Here is a 23987-nt window from a genome sequence, read left to right on the forward strand (position 1 = left end):
TATTTTTATTGCTTTCAACTTAAAAAAATAGAACATTAGGAGAAAAAATAACTAGCATTTGGCCTTTTTAAGCTAAATATCGATGGTTCCTTCTTAGGGAATCCTAGAGTAGCGGGAATAAGAGCTTCAATACGTAATCATGAGAGTATTTGGATTATAGGCTCTTATTGTCACATTTTACTTTCGAGCAACGTCGAAGCAAAACTTTGGGTACTTAATGTGTGTTTGGTTAGTTAGAAAAAGTAGAGGGAGTGAAAAAATAGAAGGAAAATAAATTTTGAGTATACTAGGTTAAGAAGAAATGTGAATGAAAAGTAAATAGGAGAGATGATCATTTTGTATTCTAATGCATAAAAATTAATTCTTTCAAATTGGAAATATGAGAGAGAGGAAATAAGAGATGTGTATGTTAGTTCAAAATTATACATTTTTTAAATATTTTATTTTCTTTCATTCCATCTTACAACTTTATTTTCTTTCTATTTTTCCATCACTTCTACCAAACCTACCTATGAAAAGAAAAGTTTTTTTTTTCATCATTCTAGTTTTCACCTTTTCAACTTTCCATATTTTCCATTTTTTTCCTTCATACTAAGCAAAGCCTTAGGAATGATCTTATGTTAGCTAAGAGTTTGAATATTAGGCAGTTGGAAACTGAAGTTGATGCCATTTTTTATTTTCATTTATTGTCTAATACTAAAGGTAGGTTTGAATGGGCAATAGGGAACGATGCGGTGTGTTTAGTTTATTTTTTATCTCATGCTATAATGTTACTATAATATCTAACCTCATTGCAACCGTTATTCTTATACTAACCACAAATAAACATGTTATCTATCTAAATCCACAATAACTCTTTTAATTCTATTTTATCTCCCTTAATTGATGAGACTTATGCATAGTTATCAAGAAGGGAGTGCTTATGCGGATGCGCTTTCCCGCTTGAGGCTATTTTAATTTTGCTGTCTAATGAAGTTCCTTTGTTGACAAAAATAGAAAATATCATATCTCATCGCTAATATCAGTCCGACTAATACAATAATTAAAATCACCCCATCTAAATAGACCTTTATTGCTACTCATTTCGTTGCTAACTGCTAAGCAAGGGCATTTCATTTCAGCTTTCAGGCTTGGACTTCCATGGAAAAGGGTCTAGTTTTGTTTTAGTTTATTTTCAACTAGTAATAAAGTTATGTGTCGATTGAGTGCTTATCATGTCAATAGAAAAGATTAAAATTTAAATCTCAGCACAATAGAGGGACTGAAATTAGAATTAGACAACAAAGTCAAGCCAAAACGCGATCTGAGCCCTTAGCGGTTAACAACTCTGCCTCTTCAATCTGTGTGTATCAAAGCAGCCCGCTCTTTTCCTTTTGCTTCTCCATCCTTCTTTAATTGTTTTTGCTTTTTATGGTTCCTTCCAAATCTTATGCAATTAGAGCCAAAACCGCCGTGTAGACTTATTGAGTCAACTCGACTCCATTTTTAGTAGGATAATCCATCCCTACTCCTAGTGAAGAGAGGTGAAACGCAGCATAGTATTTCGTTACCCATTTCCGTAGATCCGAGACCGTGAGACTGAGAAACACGTTATATCCGACTCGGGAATGGCTTCTTCGGAGGCTGATTCCCGCTTGAGCCAAGTGGTAGCCCCGGCCCTCGAGAAGATCATCAAGAACGCTTCATGGCGGAAGCACTCCAAACTCGCTCACCAATGCAAAGCTCTTCTCGAAAGACTCACTTCTCCTTCGGATTCGCCTCTAGCTTCGCCGGATTCGGAGCCCGAAAGCTCGATCCCTGGCCCTCTCCACGACGGCGGCGCAGTGGAGTATTCGCTCGTTGAATCGGAGTTCATTCTGAGCCCTCTGATAAACGCTTGCGCCACCGCTTTCAACAAGATCGTCGACCCAGCCGTCGATTGCATTCAGAAGTTAATCGCCTATGGCTACCTGCGTGGCGAAGCGGACCCCAGCGGAGGCCCTGAGGCCCAGCTCTTATCCAAATTGATTGAATCCGTCTGTAAATGTCACGATTTAAGCGACGATGCTATTGAATTACTGGTTTTGAAAACGCTTTTATCTGCGGTAACTTCCGTCTCACTGCGAATCCACGGTGACTGTTTGTTGCAAATTGTGAGAACTTGTTATGATATTTACTTAGGGAGTAAGAATGTGGTAAATCAGACAACGGCCAAAGCTTCTTTGGTTCAAATGTTGGTGATTGTTTTTAGGAGAATGGAGGCTGATTCATCAGCGGTCCCAGTGCAGCCGATAGTAGTGGCTGAGTTGATGGAACCAATTGAGAAATCCGATGCTGATGGATCAATGACTCAGTTTGTTCAAGGGTTTATAACTAAAATTATGCAGGACATTGATGGAGTGTTGAATCCAGTGACACCTAGTAGGGTTTCTTTAGGTGGCCACGATGGTGCTTTTGAAACTACAGCTGTTGAAACCACAAATCCTGCTGATTTGCTGGATTCTACTGATAAGGATATGTTGGATGCAAAATATTGGGAGATTAGTATGTATAAGACAGCATTAGAAGGGAGGAAAGGGGAGCTGGCAGATGGCGAAGCGGACAGAGATGAAGATTTGGAGGTTCAGATTGGGAATAAGTTTAAGAGGGATGCATTTTTGGTGTTTAGAGCACTTTGCAAGTTGTCAATGAAGACACCTCCTAAAGAGGCCTTGGCAGATCCGCTGCTGATGAGAGGGAAGATTGTGGCGCTTGAGTTGTTGAAGATTTTGTTAGAGAATGCTGGAACTGTTTTTAGAACAAGTGAAAGGTATCTTTGTTGTTCCCTCTTTGCACATGTTTCTCTGATTTATTTGATTGTTCTTATTTGCGTTTCTTATGATTAGGGCTTTTATTTCTCATTTAGTTTACTGTTATGCTCATGGAATACGTGATTTTTTATTCTCGATATGCCCTCTTAATATTAGTATAGGTTATAGACAGAAATAACAGTAAGGTCTAGGCATTTAGGTATTGATTCTTGGAGGTTTGGACACAAACATTATAGCTTTTTATTAGATCTGGAAACATCCGAGGTGACTTCTCCCGATGAGGTGACATTAAACTGAGTCTTGGTGGTATAGAATTTCTCTGGATAGTATAAATCCTTGTGTAGTAATGTTGTGGTCATGGACCCTTGAACATTTAGCAAATTGCTCTTGGTGTTTTACTGAGGTGCCCTTCATTAAGTAATTTAGTTCCATTACCTCTGTTCACTTTGTAAAGCTATGCTGCATTTGCTTGTTGATTTCATTAACAATTTTTTTGGCATTCATATTGAAGAACCACCTTTTCTTGATTTATCTGAGATTTTATATTTGTATTGAGATCGCTTTTTTTTTTTAAAAGAAATTTTGTGCCTTAACCTGGAGGCATTATATAAAATATGATATTTTCAGTTTCCTTTATTAAAATTGACATAACCTGTTAATGCTTGTACACATTTCAGTTTTTGTTTGGTTTCAGTAACTGTTTGATAATTATCCTGAAATTGTAATTGGTTTCTCAGTGTATATGCTTGTATTGGTACAGGTTTTTAGGTGCCATAAAGCAATACTTGTGTCTATCCCTATTAAAGAACAGTGCTTCAACTCTTATGATTGTTTTCCAGCTTTCTTGCTCCATTTTCATTAGTCTGGTCTCAAGGTTTCGAGCTGGCCTGAAAGCCGAGATTGGAGTCTTTTTTCCTATGATTGTTCTCAGGGTCTTGGAAAATGTTGCTCAACCAAATTTTCAGCAAAAGATGATAGTTCTTCGTTTTCTGGACAAGCTTTGTCTTGATTCACAGACCTTGGTAGATATCTTTATCAACTATGATTGTGATGTCAATTCGTCAAACATATTTGAAAGGTATGATCCACACTCTTATAGTGGAATCAAAATTAACAAGTTTTTGTTTGTAGTTAATAGATTGTACATATTTTTATATGGTTCTTTCCAGAATGGTCAATGGACTTCTGAAAACAGCTCAAGGTGTTCCTCCTGGCGTAGCTACAACACTATTGCCACCCCAGGAAGCAACCATGAAACTTGAAGCTATGAGGTGCTTAGTGGCTATTTTAAGATCAATGGGAGACTGGATGAACAAACAGTTACGCATTCCAGATCCTTATTCTACAAAGAGATTTGAAGATGTTGAGAACAGTCCTGAACCTGGAAATGTTTCCATGGCAATTGTGAATGGGGATGAGCCTGCTGAAGGATCAGATTCTCATTCTGAAGCCTCTAATGAAGCTTCTGATGTTTTAACTATTGAGCAACGTCGAGCTTACAAGCTTGAACTTCAGGTATGAATTTAATAATATCTGGTAAACTGGTCTGACCTCACCTTTTTAGCTGATCATCATTCATGAAACCTAATTTAAAATTTCTGGCAGGAAGGTATATCTCTTTTTAATCGGAAACCTAAGAAAGGAATTGAATTTCTAATTAAAGCAAATAAGGTTGGTGATTCCCCGGAGGAGATAGCTGCTTTTCTTAAGAATGCATCTGATCTGAACAAAACATTAATTGGTGATTATCTTGGAGAAAGGGAAGATTTGTCACTGAAAGTGATGCATGCCTATGTTGACTCTTTTGACTTTCAAGGCATGGAGTTTGATGAGGCAATCCGAGCTTTTCTACAAGGTTTTAGATTGCCTGGTGAGGCACAAAAGATTGACCGAATCATGGAAAAGTTCGCTGAGTGGTACTGCAAGTGTAACCCAAAGGCTTTCACCAGTGCTGATACAGCATATGTCCTTGCTTACTCTGTCATAATGCTCAATACTGATTCTCATAACCCTATGGTGAAGAACAAGGTGCATATACGTTCTCTATTTCTCTATATGATACTGTTGACATTTAGTGCAATAAAATTGATCCCCCATTTCCTAAATTGAATTGTACAGATGTCAGCTGATGATTTCATAAGAAACAATCGTGGCATAGATGATGGAAAAGATTTGCCTGAGGAGTACTTAAGATCATTATTTGAAAGGATATCAAGAAATGAGATAAAAATGAAGGAAGATGATTTGTCTCTGCACCAGAAGCAGTCTGTAAACTCTAATAGAATATTAGGTTTGGACAATATCTTGAATATTGTGATACGCAAGCGTGACGAAGACCAGCATATGGAGACCAGTGATGATCTTATCAGGCACATGCAAGAACAATTTAAAGAGAAAGCTCGCAAATCCAAGTAAGAACAACTGGCTTTAAGCTTTCATATTGATGCTCTAGTGTTGACAGATTTCTGTTTACTTTGTTACGCTGAACTCAGTCTTAATGTCTTCTCTATTTTTTCCCCTTTCATTTTTCATTGGAATGAGTGAAATTGCAATAGGTATTTTCATTCAAAATTTACAGGGTTTAAGCTTTATTCTTGTGTTGAGATTTAGTAATTATTATTTTCTATTTTAAACCCTTTCACTTTTACCTTGTTGTATTTTGAACAGGATTTCTTGCCTCACTTAGCAATACATGTTTCCTGAAAAGTGGCATTTTCCTTTTGAAGAAGATATATATTTCTTTTGATTATCCCTTGATTTCCATTCTACTGGCAATTTGTAGGTCAGTTTATTATGCAGCCACAGATGTAGTGATCCTGAGATTCATGATTGAGGTATGCTGGGCTCCAATGTTGGCTGCCTTCAGTGTGCCTCTTGACCAAAGTGACGATGAAGTAGTGATTGCATTGTGCCTTGAAGGCTTCCGCTATGCAATCCATGTTACTGCTGTGATGTCCATGAAGACTCATAGAGATGCATTTGTGACTTCATTAGCCAAGTTTACTTCACTGCATTCTCCTGCAGATATCAAACAAAAAAATATATATGCAATCAAGGTCCGTATTTTGTTTAGTATGTACCGAATATGTTGTTAGTAACCTTCTTTTAGTCTTCTGAGATTTTTCATTTTGTGCTCAATTTTGTGATTTCCCCCTGCATCTAACCCCTTCCAAATGCCTGTAATCTGGCAAACTATGTAATGCAGTTTTTTTACATCAGTGAGAAGGTTTTATTTCATTTTTAGCCATTGCAGATATCCATTTTAACTTTGGTACAGGGATGGTAATGAATGGTTGACTTGCTCAACCTCACTCCAAGAGGAATGTCATTAGTGCAAATTTGCTATTTTTTAACTGAATTTATCACCTCTGAGTCTTTGAAGTTGACTTGCTCAACCTCACTCCAGAGGAATGTCATTAGTGCAAATTTGCCAGTTTTTAACTGAATTTGATCACCTCCAGTGTACTGTCTTTTAATATAGACTTTTCAATAAGTGGCCTTTGGGAACACACTAGTGAGATCCATTTATTTGATCTCAAATAAAAATTCCATTTTCTTGTGGATCTAACACTGAATTTTCCATTTACATTGTCAACAGGAAATAGTTACAATTGCAGATGAAGATGGAAATTATTTACGAGAAGCCTGGGAGCATATTTTGACTTGTGTATCCCGGTTTGAGCATTTGCATCTCTTGGGAGAGGGTGCTCCTCCAGATGCTACTTTTTTTGCCTTTCCACAGGATGAGTCAGAAAAATCGAAGCAAGCTAAGTCAACTAACCTTCCTGTTTTAAATAAAAAGGGACCAGGAAAAATTCAGTACGCTGCTGCTTCTGTGATGAGGGGTTCATATGATGGTGCTGGTATTGGAGGTAATTCAGCTGGGGCAGTGACATCTGAGCAGGTGGACAATTTAGTCTCTAATCTCAACATGTTGGAACAAGTTGGAAGCTCTGAAATGAATCGTATATTCACACGTAGTCAAAAGTTGAACAGTGAGGCTATCATAGACTTTGTTAAGGCTCTGTGCAAGGTGTCCATGGAGGAATTGCGATCTACTTCTGATCCTCGGGTTTTTAGCCTTACAAAGATTGTTGAGATTGCGTAAGATTCTTTCCTCTTCTCTTAATTTGGCTTATCGTTGTTCCATATATGGTAAAACATTGATAAATGAATGTTTGATAAATTAATGGTCTCAGTTAATTAACAAAATCTAGTAGCGCAAACTCAAGCCCGTGTATTAAAATAAAAACCTATCCGAATGCATAAGATAATGAATTTATTATATGTTCTTTAGGTCCTAGCAGGGAACTTTTATAACTTTATCTTTTGATATCATACTATAAGAAAATTTTCACATAATAACTTTTATCTTTTCATTCGCTATTTCTCAAAATACTTATCTAAAGCTTGTTTTTTCTCTATACCTAAACCAATCTAATCTTACCTTTAATGTTCCACAATGTGCAACCGCATTCAATACATTTTTTTTGTTGTAGCAAACAGTTAATAGAGGTCACTATTGCTTGAAATGCCTCTTTTCGTTTTCCTTGGTTATTATGTATGTACATTAATGTATATTATGATAATATACATGTATAAAGATTGAAAATATAATTTTTATAATTTAATAAATGTTAATTTACTGATAAATAAATAATTTATTCATTTATTGATAATAAAGTAACCTCATTAAAATAATTTTTTCCTTAGCCCCAACAATATTTCTTTACGGGGGTTTTACTTAATTTGTTTATTTTCCTTATCTGAAAACTTTCTGATCTACTGACAGGCACTATAACATGAACCGGATCAGGCTTGTATGGTCAAGCATCTGGCATGTGCTCTCCAATTTCTTTGTGACCATTGGATGTTATGAAAACCTGTCAATTGCAATTTTTGCAATGGATTCTTTACGGCAACTATCAATGAAATTTTTGGAGCGAGAAGAGTTGGCTAATTACAATTTTCAGAATGAATTTATGAAGCCTTTTGTTATTGTTATGCGCAAGAGCAGTGCTGTTGAAATCCGAGAATTAATCATCAGATGTGTTTCACAGATGGTATTATCTCGTGTCAATAATGTCAAATCAGGGTGGAAGAGCATGTTCATGGTAATGAATTCTTAATATCTATCATATAAATCCTAGAATATCATAGTCTGTAAACAATTTATTACTAAATGGATAAATTCTTTCCAGGTTTTCGCTACTGCAGCTTATGACAACCACAAAAACATTGTACTGTTGGCCTTTGAAATAATGGAAAAGATCATTCGAGACTATTTCCCATACATAACCGAAACTGAAACAACAACCTTCACAGATTGTGTGAATTGCCTAGTTGCTTTCACCAATAGTAGATACAACAAAGATATCAGTCTCAATGCAATCGCTTTTCTACGTTTCTGTGCTGCGAAACTTGCAGAAGGGGATCTTGGCTCCTCATCAAAGAAAAAGGAAAAGGAAAATGGGAAGGTTTCTCCATCTTCACCTCACAAGGGAAAAGATGGAAGACAAGAAAATGGAGAGCTCATAGATAAGGATGATCATCTCTACTTCTGGTTCCCATTGTTGGCTGGTAAGGAATAATGTGCTTGTTTTGATTTTACACATTTGAATTGCTTGAGATTTCATAGTTACTCTTATCTTCAAACTTTAGAAATGCACTATGTTCTGACCTTAACTTGCCTCACATTTTTCTTTGCAGGTTTATCAGAACTCAGTTTTGACCCTAGGCCAGAAATTAGGAAGAATGCTTTAGAACTGTTGTTTGAAACTTTGCGCAACCATGGTCACCTCTTCTCATTGCCTTTGTGGGAAAGGGTGTTTGAATCTGTCCTTTTTCCGATATTTGACTATGTGCGTCATGGTATTGATCCAGCAGGTGGTGACTCAAATGAGGAGGGAATTGTTAATGACATGGATGAACTTGATCAAGATGCATGGCTCTATGAGACATGTACATTGGCACTCCAATTAGTTGTAGATCTTTTTGTGAACTTTTATAATACCGTCCATCCACTTTTGAGGAAGGTTCTCTCTTTGCTCATAAGTTTTATCAAGCGTCCCCACCAAAGCCTAGCCGGTATTGGAACTGCTGCATTTGTACGTTTGATGAGCAATGCAGGAGATCTTTTTTCTGAGGAGAAGTGGCTGGAAGTAGGTTATTCATTAAAAGAAGCAGCTAATGCAACACTTCCTGATTTTTCATGCGTTGTTAGTGGGGATAATATGGCTGGAACCAATGAGCATGCTTTGAATAGCCAAGGTAATGAGGCTTCTGCTGGTTCTGACACATCTCAGGGCGGTTCAGAGAGCCTGAGAACACAGCATATTTATGCTTCTTTATCAGAAGCAAAATGCCGAGCTGCTGTTCAGCTTTTATTGATTCAGGTAGACTTCTCGTCTTAATATTTAAAAATCATTAGAAACCTTTCCTTGTATCATAGAACATGTAAAGATATTTGAATTTTTATACAGGTTGAGAACTATACTTTTTAATCTAATCACATTGTCAGAATTATGGAACACAGACTTGATTATTAAGACCATTTTTTAAATTGCAAATTTCTAAAAAAAAAACTAGTGCTAACTGTTCATTTTTTTTTCATTTCCTTTTTCATTTATATTTATATTTGCACAAATATCTAACTAGATAATTGGTTTTAATTTTTTTTTAAAGTTTTAAGTGTGCTAACTTTTACTTTTGGTCTGATTTTGCTGTTCTTATTCTACTGACAGGCGATGATGGAAATCTACAACATGTATCGAACTCATCTTTCAGCTAAGAACACCTTAGTCCTCTATGAAGCAATACATGATGTGGCTTCCCATGCTCACAGGATCAACATCGATTCTCTGTTACAATCCAAGCTTCAAGAGTTTGGCCCCATGATCCAAACGCAAGATCCTCCCCTATTGCGTCTTGAGAATGAGGCGTATCAGTTTTGCCTTACACTCTTGCAGAATCTGATACTAGATAGGCCTCCAAGGTACGAGGAGGTTGAAGTAGAGTCCCATCTTGTTGATCTTTGCCAGGAGGTATTACTGTTTTATATAGAAACTGCACGGTCTGGGCAGACTTCTGAAACATCTCCGGAGGAGCAAAGCCAGTGGTTGATTCCTTCAGTTTCTGGGAAACGGAGAGAATTGGCTTCCCGTGCACCACTGATTGTGGCGACTCTCCAGGCCATTTGTAGTTTGGGAGACACCTTGTTCGAGAAGAACTTGGTTCAATTCTTCCCACTTCTTGCGAGCTTGATAAGTTGTGAGCATGGTTCAAATGAGGTCCAGGTAGCTCTTAGCGATATGCTTAGCTCCTCTGTGGGCCCTGTTTTACTGCGATCCTGTTGACCTTGGTAAAATTGGACCGTCGTTTGGATGTGTGATATATTTGCTTTCGTTTACCTCTCATCTTACTCTAAAAGTTTTCACCCTCTCTTTTAGTTTTATAATAATTGTCACCGGTAATATAGTTTCAGTGTATGCAGAGCTCTATTCATAGATATCATCTGGGGAATTTTCTGTTGTATGATAGTTATTATTATTTTCCCTTGAAATGATTTTCAGAACATTACTTTTTTTTTTCTGTAAGAAATTTTCTTATTAAATACGTGAGTTTGACACTTCTCAATTTCTTGATAGACAAGTGATTGAAATTCCGGTTTAGAGTCCTATTATTGTCCATTACTTGGGAACTTAAAATTTCTAGACTATGTTGAGAGCTTGAGATTGGTAAAAGAAAGGCAAGCTTGGGCTTGAGGGGTTAAGTAATGGAGGAAAGCATCAACTACCATGATTTGTCGTTGTATAAAGTGTAAAGAGTTTGGGATAAGAACTCGAAAATGTTGAAACTAGTTGCTTGGCTTCCTTCCAAAAAGCTGAAGGCAAAGCTGCGGCGGCCGCGACATCTAAAAGCCAAACACGAGCATAGTTATGCCGGTCCCCATTCGGTAGCTGCTTGTTTTTTATCAATTCAGCTGGCATCCACCAGACAAAAGAGACTTAATCAACAATATCACTACGTTAAAAAGACTTCGTCAAAATTTTGATTCTCCATTACTACCCTTCTCCCTATCCGTTTCACAAGGTTGAAAATGACGGAGAATATCCCTTCTCAATAGGGGTTATTAGGTCTTTTCCCAAAGGTATTGTCCCCATAAAAATTATTGCTAGTTGACAAATTACTAAGTTTCTTGAAAAGAGCCATAACTTTCCGTTTTCAGCTTTCTACCATCGAAGATTGCAAACAGCCACCATTCCTAGCAAGACAAGTACCATTCTTTTTTACGAGCTTTCCTTTCATTGGATTATGCTAAGTTCTTGGAAAACCTGTTGGATCTCTCTGTTTAAGAGAGTTCAACAGTTCCTTCACGTCGACCGTTGCAAGAGAAGATCAAAGCACCACCGGTTACCATCGAGTTGCGATGTGATAACATCGTCTTTTGCTACCATGGAACTGTCAAATCAGTTTAAACAAGTCTTCAAAGTGATGGACGCAAATGGCGATGGGAAGATATCTTCATTGGAGCTCAGACAGGTGCTTTTATGCCTCGGACATGAAAAATCCACGGCCTCCAAAGCAGCGGAAGGTATGATTAGAGAAATGGATTTCAACGGCGACGGTTTCATCGATTTGGATGAGTTCATGCACGCGGTTGTCAACACCACCAGCGACGGAGCAATTTCTAGCTGCAGCAGCGGCGACGACGATCATTTAATGGACGCTTTTCTCATCTTCGATAAAGATAAAAACGGATTCATCTCGGCCAAAGAATTGCGCAATGTTTTGATTAGCCTAGGGTTCAACAAGTGCAGTCTTAAACAGTGTAAGCGCATGATTAGAGGCGTCGATAAGGATGGAGATGGGTTTGTGGACTTCAAAGAATTTCGATTAATGATGAGCGCCGCAGAACGCAGCAGCTGAAACATGTTGCAGAAAAAGTCAAATAAAACGCGTAATCGTTGAATATTCTCATTTCTCAGGTACTCATAATAATTCTTTTTTATTTTTCCCATATTCTGTCTGTCTAGAACCTTTTATCATTTGAAACTCAGTCTAAATCTCTAATTAAATCATATCCCTTTGACCTAATCCAATTGTTTCCTCGTAACCTTAATATTATTTTCTATCAAATATTATTTCATACCATGCCTAAATTCGTAATCGTATCACTATTCACTCCAATTTTTAAGTTACACTTGTTTCCCACCAAGTTTTATATTTTAGAACGCCTAGTACAATTATGGGAAAGCTGTAGAAAGGTGATGGTCAGATGTTTCTCACAAATGCCGCAAATTTTACTGAATATAGATGCCCATAACTCATTCAGTTGTAAGCTTAATCAACGGTGCTCCTTGTTTCCCTTCCTTTTCTTCTATTCCAGGAAGCTTAATCAACACAAGTATTTGCGGCAATGGGTCCTACCATCATTTCTCCCATGCCATATTACTTTTTCAAATTTTCAAATTTTATTCTTCTATCAAATTTATTAAGTTAAAATTTGATGTTACAAACATTTTATCATATGTATAATATTATATCAGTTTGTTATTTTTACATATTACTTAGTAAAAATACAGTTAATTGATTAACGACTATAATTTGTGTCAATATTAAAATTTCAAAATTTGAAAAGTATAGAGATTTAAAATAAGAAAATTGAATATATGGACTAAATCTACAACTGTATGCTTAGTATAGGACTAATAATTAAATTTAACCAGCTGAATTTAGCTGCTATTGTTTGGGTCAAGAGTAAAATTTCAAATTTCAAAAAGTACAAGGACTGAAATTTATCAAGTCAAAAAGTAAAGGAACTAAATCAAATTAAAGTATAGAGACTAAATTCACATTTTTCGTAAAATATAGGGACTAATAGCAGAATTTAACCTATTAGTTAACACCCTAAACTTTCTCTAGGATTTAAGTGTACAAGTTTGAGTCTTGCTGTATATAATTCATACGTGAGTTTTCCTTTAAATTTATTCCAATTGATTATTAATTACGTGCTTATATTGAAATTGTTGATATATAGTCAAATTATTTCTATAACAACATTTTATTATAACGGTCAAATTTGTTGTAAAATCGATTTTTATGTTTTGTTTTTACTTTTTATAACAGCTTTTTATCTTTAACAACAATAATAAAGTATGCAGTATACTCTTTACTAAATTAGTTCTCTATAAATTTTCTTGTATCAAACATTTAGTAAAATTAGTTTTATTCGAGTGAAATAAAATAATAAATTTTAATTAAAATACTATTTCAATAAAATATTTAAATTTTATATAAAAATACAATAAAAATATCTTATTAAATAAAAATAATCTTTAAGAATTGGTTTTGCATTTTTAAATTTGTTTAAATATGTTTTTATTCATTAATTAATAATATTATTAATCTATACTATATATATATAATGAAGCTTTTAATTGAGTCGGTGTCACTTTCAATCGAGTCCCAACTCAATTGTGAATTTACTAAAAGTCTATTTATTTTACATAGCAACAACTATTATTTTGAGGATATTCATGTCTTTTTATATTTTTAATAGATCTAGAAAAGTATATGCATGTGATGGAGGTTTGAACTAGAGGTGCTTATGAGCCAAACAAAGCCGGATTGAGTCAATGCAAGGTATTTAGACCAATTTTTTAAGTTTGGGCCTGATCCAGTTTGAAAAATGAGCTTACATTTTTTCCAAGTCTAGCCCAATTTAAGAAAGAAAAACTCGGGCTTAACCCAACCCATGAACAGGTTTGGTTTGAACCAAAAAACTTTTAATGTTTGCTCTCAATATTACTATTTCAACCAAAGTTATATTTAACTTTTAATAAATTTATTGTATAATTATTTTCACTCATATAGTGTATATAATAATATAGTATATTATAGTTTTTTTAATTTAAAATTAACAAAATAATCAAATATGATTTGAATCTTAAATATTATTATAAGTGATTTAGATGTCATTAGGAGTTAAAAAAATTTGACTGACAAAAGGATCTTTTACATATATGGTTGACTGTAATTATAAAGTTAAAAAAGAGCTTAATATTTTTATTTAAGTTTAACACTTTTTTTATATGGTACATGTGTTATTTTTTGTTCAATTTAACACTTATATTTGATGAAGTATATTTTGGAACTAAAGATAGCGGTGTTAATCTTTTTAGTGTTTCGTTCACGCTTTAGAGTTTATTTGTCGAAAGTTTATTGCTAATATTAGTAGGTTTGAAATTTTTATGATTTTTTAATAGAATAAATTTAGAGTTAATTGTGAAATTTTTAATTTTACATTTATTTAATATTTTAAGGTTGATTTGATTAAAGTTAATTGGTAATATTATTAGTTAATTATGATTTTCATCAAATCAGCTCTAAAATTGAATTAAACACTAAAAAGTTAAAATTGTTATCTTCATGTACCAAAATACATAATTTTTTTCAGAAATAAATACCTCATTGAACCAAAAATAATACAAGTACAATATTAAAAAAAAAAAAGAACACCCAAAGGTGTCTATTGTCTAACAAGCAAATTGGGGTTTTTACATGTAAACAGGACATGCAGTTTCTTGCTCTTCGTGCAAAGTGTTATTAGCCCAAATGGTCGTTAACTCTTAGGCCACAAAGGCCTCTAACAGTCACACAACAGGGCTTATATTATTATTCCAAGTTTCTAGCCCAAAACTAACTAGATCTGGCCCTTAAAAGTCTAAATCACAACTTCAGCCCAAACGGCAACGTTTGGAGATAAATATATTTATTTGTTGATTTAGCAACTTCAATTATTAATTTACATAGCTTTTCAAAAAATACTCAAGAAGACAGCCGAAAAAGTAAGTTGTCAAAGTTATAATTTATTTTTTCCTTTAATATCTTAAAGCACCCACATATCGCACATCAATGCATTTCGTTAACCTTATTTTTCTTATATTATTATTACATTTTTCCAAGTTCCCATCTACCAAACCAAAAAAAAAAAAAAAAAAAAAATTATCATTACAGAACCTTCCCAACAATATAATCAGCACTCCCATATATGTGGGAGCAAAATTTTATAAGCACCCACACCCCTTTTTAAAATTTTTTCCTATATATTTATATATGGCTACTAGGGCAATGTTTTTTTTCGTATTAAATTGCCTTACAAAAGGTTGGTTTGTAGATGGATCATGTTTTCATTGCATTCTAGGCTATGCTATATCATACATATAACTGATTGCATAATATTTTTATGGTATATAGGTAAGTCCACCATTGCGATCTTTTATGGAGGTGGAGATAAATTTTGGTAAATTTCCAAAAAAAAATGAAAATTCAGTTCGAGATGGCCTAATTGATGCATATAATATTGATAAAATTAAAAATAGAAAGCGTGGATTAAGATTTGAGAAGGCAAGTTGGGAAGAAACCGTTGACATTATGCTATACCATTTGCAATGGTAGTGATTGAATTAAATGAATCCAAAACAATCACTATCAATTCACATGGAAACCCCTCAGTTTGGTCGGCTGTTTAAATCAGTCCCTTAATTTATAAATGAAATAATAATATTCCCAGTGCTCGATGTAGCTTCCATTAATTTAATTAACTATAAAATGAAAGCTTTTAATTGGACTTTCCCATGGAGAAGACAAAGAAAAATGGGTGCAACCATCTCAAGCCACTTAGGCTAACCCTAATATTTTATTTAGAAGAAGAAGAAGAAGAAGAAGAGGAATAAGCAGTTTTCTGTGAGAACATGCGAACACAATGCTAGATTCGAACCAATAAGCAGCTCTTCACATGATGAAAGCACATTTTCATTTTGAGGTGGTCCACTCTCTTGATGGATTAATTGTTAATTTGTACAAAAGATAAATGGGTTTTGATTAAATTATTGTTTAAAAGGGAGATTAAAGTGTTTTGTTTTGTTTTGTTTTTTTTTTTTTTTTTCCCATTTCTTGTTTCTAAAGGGAAGACTATGTCTTTAATTTCTTGAAAACATAACCCTCTTTTCTTCACAAGATTCAACTCACGGCTTATTATTATTATTTTTAAAACAACTCCTCGTTTTGTTGGACTTGGTAAATGGGTCTTGTGAACTCAAAGGGAAATTAGCTTCGGGACCAATTTGATAAATTTTAAAACTAAACAAACCTAAAATTGATTGTGAAATTTGTTTAAAAAAATCAAATTGAATTGAAAGTTTGTATTTAATTGAATTGACTACAACAATTAAAAAAAATGGGTTTCAATAGAGTAAACGACTGCAGTGAGATTTTGCTAAATAATAAGCCAAAATTAAAAAAATTCATAAAAAGTCAAATGGATGACATTTTATTAGAAAAAAACTTATTAAATATATTAACTATATTAAATGTAAAGATAAAATTATGGATTTGTATTTATTCACTTACTATCTATAATTTTATGAATTATCAGTGAATAATATAATGAAACATCATAAAAAATTAAAATCATTTTATTTATATGATAATAACATTATTTGATTACTGATAATATACAAAAGTGTTAACCTTAAAAGTTAAAAACATTAATTGATTTCCAAAATTATTATAAAGACAAAGGATATAGAGAAGCTTTACTTAAGAGTTAAGATCGTGGGGAGCTTGGAACTTTTATTTTTATACGTGTATGTTCATAACCGAGACCATTAGGTCATTTTCTATGATAAGGGAGAAACCGAAACTCCGACAAAGAGCATGAGATTATGAGATTCATTTAGGATGCACAATAGGACCGATATTATTAAATTCATAATTGTTAATATGTTTAATTTTGTTTTTGTTTCCTTACGCTTATCACTTGTATTATTTATATATGTTCTTTTCTCATGTTTCACCTTCATTCTATTTCATACTTCAATGTGTGTTTGACCTATAATGATTTATAAATGTCATATTTTAAGATTTATTGTATAATATATTATTACATTTTTTTATCTTTGAACAAATAAAGGGAAAATAATGATTTCAAAATGTGAGTATCTGGGAGCAAATACCAAAATTACTCGTACCCACCTATCAATGGTGTATATATATATATTAAGTTTGTTCCCATTGAATAAATAGACTCATGTTAAAATTCTCATAGGACCTCATCAACATGCTAGGCCTAGGGGGTGTTTCTAATTAATTTCCAAAGCTGGGTGAGTGTTGCGGGAGTCAGTTTTTGTTGGTGTTGGTGGCACTGCCACTGCCATTTCTGGTACCGCCCATGTCATTGCCACCCACGCTTGCTTAATTTTGTTTCCATCTCTTCCCTTTCTTCTCATTCACGCCCACACGCGCTGCTTTCTCATTCATCTTTTATATATCATACAACAAACGTTGCACTAGGGACGATGCAGTGTCCGCTTTCAGAATGCTGCTCGCTCTCTAGTGAAGGCTGGGTTATCGTTATAGAGGTGGCAACTAGCTATCCATCTAACGTGAAAGCCTCGCAACTTGGTCGAGAAAAGCCAAGGGTTCCTCGTTCCCTCTCATTATTTCACAATTCTTTCTATATACTGTGCACTTCAACTCCACTTATGATGGACTATTTTTTACTTTAAAATACATACATTTAAATTAAAATTGAACAATCTGGTGGTGTATACATAGGTTAGATTTAGGGGGTGAAGGCTAAAGACATGGGACATGAAATGGCATTTGTATAATAAGTAGACAGAGGCAAAATAGATAATGGATGGATGGATTTGATTCCTAGAAAGGCGAGTCCCCCTTACGACACGCCCTGACAGACTCTTCTGACCCATTTTTTGCTCAACTCCAATTTCCCATGTCCCACATGCACCTTCCCCTTTTTGCTTATTATTTTCCTTCCACCAAAATTACCCTCCATTCCCCTCAGTTCTCTTTTTTCTCATTCTTAACGTGAGATTTTCTAGAATAAAGTGAGATTTAGATATAATATTTTTATGCTTTAAACATTTTAATTTTCTAAGGTTTAAATATCAAAATAATGTATCACATGAATCTTGAGTTCATATTATTCTTAAAATATCTTTTCATCTCTTTAATTTTTACAAAATTAAATTTATTTAATTCAATGCACTTCATACACAGTAATGTAATATGCACCCATGATTAATTTGTATTAAATAAATAATTTTTTTATAACAATCACAATTTAATAAAATGGGTGTTTTGATAATCTTATGTTACAATAATTCCATTATTCAAAGTAACTTGATATCCTGTAATTTAAAGTTTGAACATTAAAAAGATGAATAAAAATATATTTTTAGCAATTGAAAACTATTTATTAATTTAATTTTAAAATATAATATCACATTGTTACTCTACCTATTCAATTACAGAGAATAAATATGACATTGAATAGAGTTAAATGAAAATGAAAGATATGTCGAATATCTTAATTCATGCCACATTATTTAATTAAACCATCTTTTAAATTAATAATTTCTTTCAAACTATTACCATAATCAACATTTTATTTACTCTTTTTAATGTATACTTTTTTAAATATATATAAATTAGTCGATTAAGTCTTGTTCTTAATACATGAAGGCATAAGTTTAAGTGTACTAAAATACATTATTTTCTTATTTATGAGTTAAAAAATATTATAGATAAATATATACATTGTGTCAAAAAGAATAAATACTACCAGAATTGTTCCATATATATAAATTAATTAATAAATCTTGGATGGAAAGGATCGTAATTTTTATTTAAAACTATATTATTGAGAGGATAATTACCAACCCAAAAATATTAGTATAAAATTGAGATTATAAAATATTAAAATTTAAGTTAAAAATATTGATGCGATATAAAATAATTAAAAAAGAGGCGTATTCTATCATTAAATTATTTCTCAGGAAAAAGAGATTAAAATGGATTAGAAGGAACTACAAAAATGCAGTAACTTCAAGTCACTCCTCTTAAACATCATGCAAAGCAAAACAACATTTTGTAACGCTAGCTTGCTCAACTTCTTTCAGTTTCCAACAATAAATAATACCAGTTTTCAACCCCATATTCTCTCTTTTCTCAAGAGTTTTACTGTATTATTTAAACCATACACTAGCTCTCAATCCTATATAAACTATTTATGAAACAGCTTTGAAACTTGTCCTAAAACCGGTTCTATTTACACCATCCTTTTGAGAACTGCATGCTGATGTTTTTAAACAGTTAGGTTTGAGCTTTGGACGATGAAACAAAGAGTGTCCCATGAAAGAGACCCTTAATGATGGAAAACAACAACATTCCCTACTTTTCTTTTCTTTTTTTCTACTTCCGTTTTCAGTACTTGAAACCTAGTATAAAAGGCAAGGATTGAGGATGATGGTCTTGTCGTCATCATCGAACTTGTTTCATGTAGTAGAAAAGTACAGAACTTTTTGGGCGACCCCTGAAGATAGAATTTTTCAGAATTGGTAGCAGTTAAAACAAAGGGAAAGAAGATAGAGAGAGTAAATGAAGGAATTGTGTGTGTTGCAGGCTTTTAAATCTCGAGAACATTTAGTAAAAAAAATAAAGGGTGTGAGAAGAGAACGTGGGGTGTTGGGGTCCCTATGGTGGGGACTGATGGGGGAGAGAGACAAAAGAGAGAGAGAGAGAAAAAGGGAGGGCCCACACACCGCCCATGCGCATGTTGTCTTACCAAAACTAAACCCATCATCATCATCATCGATGCAATGCCTGCCTTGACCTAACCCTAACCCAACAAACCCACACATCATAGCTACAAAGCACAATCGAGACCCAAACCCATAAACCACCTTTCTCTTCCATTTTTTGACTATTTTCTTAACCCCCAATCACTGTTCATCTTCGTTTCCTCCCAAAACCTTAACCAATTCAACTTAGATCTTCATACCGGAAAGGGAAGATGAGGTTGATGAAACAGCTGAAAAGTTGCTGCCAGGTGATGCTTCTTCAAACCCTTTTTTGGTAAAACCTGCAGTTACTCAATCAGTCAAAATTACCCAGAAAAAGAGGAAACGAAGATATCAACCTTATTAGAATTTCAGTGGGTTTCTTTCTTGCATGTGTGTTAGCTGATTGTTTGATTAGGTTTGAGCTTTGAAGGGAAGAAACAAAAGAGAACAAATGGACCCAGTAACAGCTCATGGCCGCCCGCTTCCTCCTCCTTTCCTCACAAGAGATCTTCATCTAAACCCGCAACATCAATTTCAACATCACCACAACCAACAACAACAGCAAAGCTCCGAGGACGAACAAAGCCGTGGCCAGAAACGAGATCGAGAAGAAACAGCCACCACTATGGGCGGCGGTGCCACCGACACGAGTGAAGGCAAAGAACTGGCTGTAGTCCCTGGGGCCGAAGGTGAAATCACGAGAAGACCACGAGGGAGGCCCGCTGGTTCCAAGAACAAGCCTAAGCCACCCATCATCATAACCCGTGATAGTGCCAATGCCCTCCGATCCCATGTCATGGAAATCGCAGACGGCTGTGATATTATGGAGAGCGTTTCGACTTTCGCCAGGCGAAGACAAAGAGGGGTTAGCATTTTGAGTGGGAGCGGAACCGTAACGAATGTGACCTTAAGGCAACCAGGAGCACCCGGTGCTGTCGTGACTTTACATGGAAGATTCGAAATTTTATCACTTTCTGGCTCGTTTTTACCTCCTCCAGCACCGCCGGCTGCATCGGGGTTGACCATATATTTAGCCGGCGGCCAAGGTCAGGTAGTTGGAGGAGCGGTGGTGGGTCCACTTGTTGCTTCAGGTCCAGTGGTGATGATGGCAGCTTCTTTTGGTAATGCGGCATATGAAAGGCTTCCATTGGAGGAAGAGGAACAACCAGCCGCCGGACCGGTTCCAGGAAGTGGACCCTTAGGCTCCCCTGGAAGCATGGTTGGTCAACAACAGCCGCCTCCGCCGCAGCAGCAGCAACAGCTATTAGAAGATCCAAACGGATCTTTTGCTCAAGGATTGCCACCAAATCTTCTAAACTCAGTCCAATTGCCAGCTGAAGCCTACTGGGGCACAGGTCGTCCCTCTTATTAACCAAAAGACAAAGTTTCAGTGTTTTTCTTTCTTCTTTTTTTCCTCCTTAATTATCCTCATTTCACCTCTCTTGTTTGTTTGACCTTTTGATAATCACCTTCATTCTTCTTCTTTTTATAAGATAGTTGGTGTTTTACTATAAATCCCAAGAATGTTCATCATCATGGGATTCATCTGGGTTTAATTTGAAGAAGGATGTACAAATTTCATGGATTTCTCTTTGATGGGCTTTTTCTCTTCTCTTTTTTTATTTTTATTTTTATTTTTCTTCTCAATAGGATAGCCTTTTTTGAATTGTCAGTGTTACTCATTATAGTAGCTTAACCATGAAGAAGGACACCAAAATAAAAAGAAAAAAAATGCCACCTTTTTGTTAGGGTTCCTTTATTTCTGCATAATACTTTTTGAAGTCTCAGATTCTGTTAATGATCCAATCCTTCAAATTTAAAAGCATCAAATTTTTCTAGTTTTATTAGTTTGTAGTTCACAGACATAATAAAACAGTAGGGTTTTTTTTTTTTTTCTTGTTTACCTTCTTCCACCCTAAACACAAACTAAACTACTACTACCACTATATTTTTATTAAGGGTCTTTAAATATGAACATAAATTAGTATATTTTATGAATATATGTATGGTTCATCTAATCTAGTGACTGTTTGAAGGTTGGTCCAGGGAAAAGATGTCAAATCATGATACGAAGAAAGCAAGGTGATTGGGAGGTTATGGGCTTAGGGTTTGCTGCCATGCCATTCCACTATGATTTATTTATTTCTCCCTAACCTGCTAGGGTTCACTATAGAATCTAAGATGAACATCGGATACTGTGCTATAAGTGCACAGCTCTTACTAATACAAAAAAAAACTCATTTTCGAGGCAACCATTACCATAGACAAACTGATCTCAAGCGTTAAAGTTTTTTATTTTGATTTTTTGCCTTATCTATTTCTCTCTCTTCTTTTCTGAAAAATAACTGTCATTCACTGCCCTCCGTATACAAGTAAAAAGAGTTTTGTGTGTGATGTGAACCAGTGAGAACGGAAGATAAGTTAAAGTTATCAACCAATATTATACATAAATAATATTTATTAAGGTGTTTGTGTTAAATATTATTAAATTTATCTTCACTGTAAAAGTGGCATAGTCTACTCTTGGCGCTAATCCACTTTATTATGAAGGATAATTTTAAAAATCATTATTATATGGATACATACATTCTCATCTCAGCATGTCCCACTTCAATTTAAATTTTTCTAATTATCTTAACTAAATATTTAAATAAAATTTTCAAATAAAATATTTAACATACAATATATGATATTTTGTTATTACATTTTACTTTTTTAATAATTTATATAGACAAAGATAAAATAATAATTTCATATATGAAGTAGGACTAAGTAAGGTAAGCAATTGTTATAACTTCTCTATAACCACTATTCAAAAGAAGAAATTCATTCAATCCGCTTACATCTACATTTACTTTTTCAAAAAACAAAAATCTCTTAATTCAAAGTGGATTAATTTAGAATTTATCAAATAGTTAGAATTTTGTGATCCCAAATCCCTATTTGTAATACATATGCATATATTTTAGTTCCCATTTCTTCTAATTAATGATCACAGTTTTTCTTCTAGGCCATCTACAGTTACATGTATATTTGATTTATATCATTAGCTTTTCCTAATTTTATTTCCTTTCCTTTTTTTAAAGATTTTAATTCCTTTCCTCTTCCTTAACAGTCCTTGTATGTGCATATTTTGTACTTTTTTGCTTAACTATAAAATTAGTCTTTAAATTATACTTTTTCCATTTAAATAAATATTTTTTACATTAAAGTGATATTTAAACTATCAATTTTATCTCATTTAACTCAAAAAATGTACGATGTCCAATAAGAATGTGATTGATATCATGTTTGTGATAATTTGAGACAAAACTGATAGTTTAGATACTACTTTTGACCTGAAAATACTTTAAGTAACTAAGTGAAAAAAATGATATAATTTGAAAGTCAATTTTACATTTTAAATTTTTTCGATTTGTGTTTTAATATACCTCTCTCTCAATGTAAATTTTTTAGTTCTATTTTTAATGAAAATAAAATCACAACTTAGAAATAGGGAAGACATTGAATCCAAAATCTGTTTAAATATTATCTCTAGTATGATTATAGGGACCAATTACTAACATTATTTTATGGTTTTATTTAATAGTACTTTATTTTTAATTTGATAAGCGGAATTTAAAATAATTACTGTAACTATTTTTTAAATATTTATCTTTTAATATTTTATTATATTTTTATAAAATATTTGTCAACACTCTGTTTATGTTTGTAAAATTTAAAAATTCCACTAAAAATGTACTAAATACTCTAAGAAAAAATTTATTGACAAGATTATTGTATCGTAGATAAACAAATGTTGTGCGTAACATAAAATATCTTTTGTTTTTAATAAGTATAGGACATTTTTGGTTAGTGTCATATATCCGCATTCAGAGTGTTTGCTCAAAATCGAATATAACATGAATTTTGGATCCGGGGTGAGAATTTTATTAGAAAAATTGGAGTGGGTACAAGGTGTAATATAAAAATGAAGAAGATGTCAACCCTAAAGCTTTCGAACAAGCTGGAGGTGGACCATATCTATGTCTAATGTATTTGAGACAATGCCATTCTGCTTGCTTCTTCATCATTAACATCCATATTAACTACAATTCAATCATTACATATGAGATTCCATTGTTTTTGCCTTTCATGAAAATGAAACAGCATACTCCACTTCATTTTATATCTAATCAAGTAATCTTGTATATTTAAATCAATGTATCTAAATAAAAAAAAAAGTTAATAGATTGGATTTATAAAACATCTAATTTCTTATTCATTTTAACACCTTGGTAGAATAAATTAGAATTGAAAATGAATCACATATTGTCACATCTAATATAATATTTTTTTATTTTTTTCCTTTTAAAAGAATACTCGGAAAAATGAGAGCTTGACGTCAGGCTTAATTCGACTCCTTTAGGTAGGGATTTTGGTCGTTTTGGGTAATTTGTTGAGTTTTATTACCCACATACGATTTAGAAGCCATTGGAAAATCTTTTTCCTCAGTTAAGTTAAATTTACTATCTTATTCTTACAAGAGTGTTTCCTTTTATTCATTTTA

General features: G+C 33.8%; 3 protein-coding genes across 4 annotated transcripts; all 3 read left to right on the forward strand.

Annotated features, from left to right (window-relative positions):
- The first annotated feature begins 993 nt into the window (after nucleotides 1-993).
- Nucleotides 994-10388, forward strand: LOC108479290 (brefeldin A-inhibited guanine nucleotide-exchange protein 2-like). The gene is made up of 11 exons (XM_017781794.2): nucleotides 994-2788; nucleotides 3550-3867; nucleotides 3959-4304; nucleotides 4395-4817; nucleotides 4908-5200; nucleotides 5572-5845; nucleotides 6388-6893; nucleotides 7582-7903; nucleotides 7991-8369; nucleotides 8499-9184; nucleotides 9533-10388. The coding sequence occupies exons 1-11, from the start codon at nucleotides 1608-1610 to the stop codon at nucleotides 10142-10144; spliced, it is 5340 nt and encodes a 1779-aa protein (XP_017637283.1). The 5' UTR covers nucleotides 994-1607; the 3' UTR covers nucleotides 10145-10388.
- Nucleotides 10389-10459: 71 nt separating this feature from the next.
- Nucleotides 10460-12350, forward strand: LOC108477492 (probable calcium-binding protein CML23). The gene is made up of 2 exons (XM_017780037.2): nucleotides 10460-11776; nucleotides 12178-12350. The coding sequence occupies exon 1, from the start codon at nucleotides 11103-11105 to the stop codon at nucleotides 11715-11717; it is 615 nt and encodes a 204-aa protein (XP_017635526.1). The 5' UTR covers nucleotides 10460-11102; the 3' UTR covers nucleotides 11718-11776; nucleotides 12178-12350.
- A 6561-nt stretch (nucleotides 12351-18911) lies between these two features.
- Nucleotides 18912-21767, forward strand: LOC108476789 (AT-hook motif nuclear-localized protein 22-like). Of its 2 annotated transcripts, XM_053018232.1 has the most exons (2): nucleotides 18912-20793; nucleotides 21475-21767. In XM_053018232.1, exons 1-2 carry the CDS (start codon nucleotides 19890-19892, stop codon nucleotides 21522-21524), a joined length of 954 nt encoding a protein of 317 aa, XP_052874192.1. In that variant the 5' UTR covers nucleotides 18912-19889; the 3' UTR covers nucleotides 21525-21767. The 2 variants fall into 2 exon arrangements, with proteins under 2 accessions (XP_052874192.1, XP_017634611.1); XM_017779122.2 differs by lacking the exon at nucleotides 21475-21767 and having other exon boundaries at nucleotides 18912-21023.
- Nucleotides 21768-23987: the final 2220 nt, after the last annotated feature.

The sequence above is a fragment of the Gossypium arboreum genome, chromosome 8, assembly GCF_025698485.1.
Source record: "Gossypium arboreum isolate Shixiya-1 chromosome 8, ASM2569848v2, whole genome shotgun sequence".
In the NCBI taxonomy this organism is placed as follows: Eukaryota; Viridiplantae; Streptophyta; class Magnoliopsida; order Malvales; family Malvaceae; genus Gossypium; species Gossypium arboreum.

Coding starts and splice junctions, on each gene's coding strand:
- LOC108479290 (XM_017781794.2), top strand. CDS start 1,608: ATGGCTTCTTCGGAGGCTGATTCCCGCTTGAGCCAAGTGGTAGCCCCG. Junction 2,789..3,549: donor GTTTTTAGAACAAGTGAAAG/GTATCTTTGTTG, acceptor GTATTGGTACAG/GTTTTTAGGTGCCATAAAGC. Junction 4,305..4,394: donor CTTACAAGCTTGAACTTCAG/GTATGAATTTAA, acceptor AATTTCTGGCAG/GAAGGTATATCTCTTTTTAA.
- LOC108477492 (XM_017780037.2), top strand. CDS start 11,103: ATGCTAAGTTCTTGGAAAACCTGTTGGATCTCTCTGTTTAAGAGAGTT.
- LOC108476789 (XM_053018232.1), top strand. CDS start 19,890: ATGGACCCAGTAACAGCTCATGGCCGCCCGCTTCCTCCTCCTTTCCTC. Junction 20,794..21,474: donor TGAAGCCTACTGGGGCACAG/GTCGTCCCTCTT, acceptor GACTGTTTGAAG/GTTGGTCCAGGGAAAAGATG.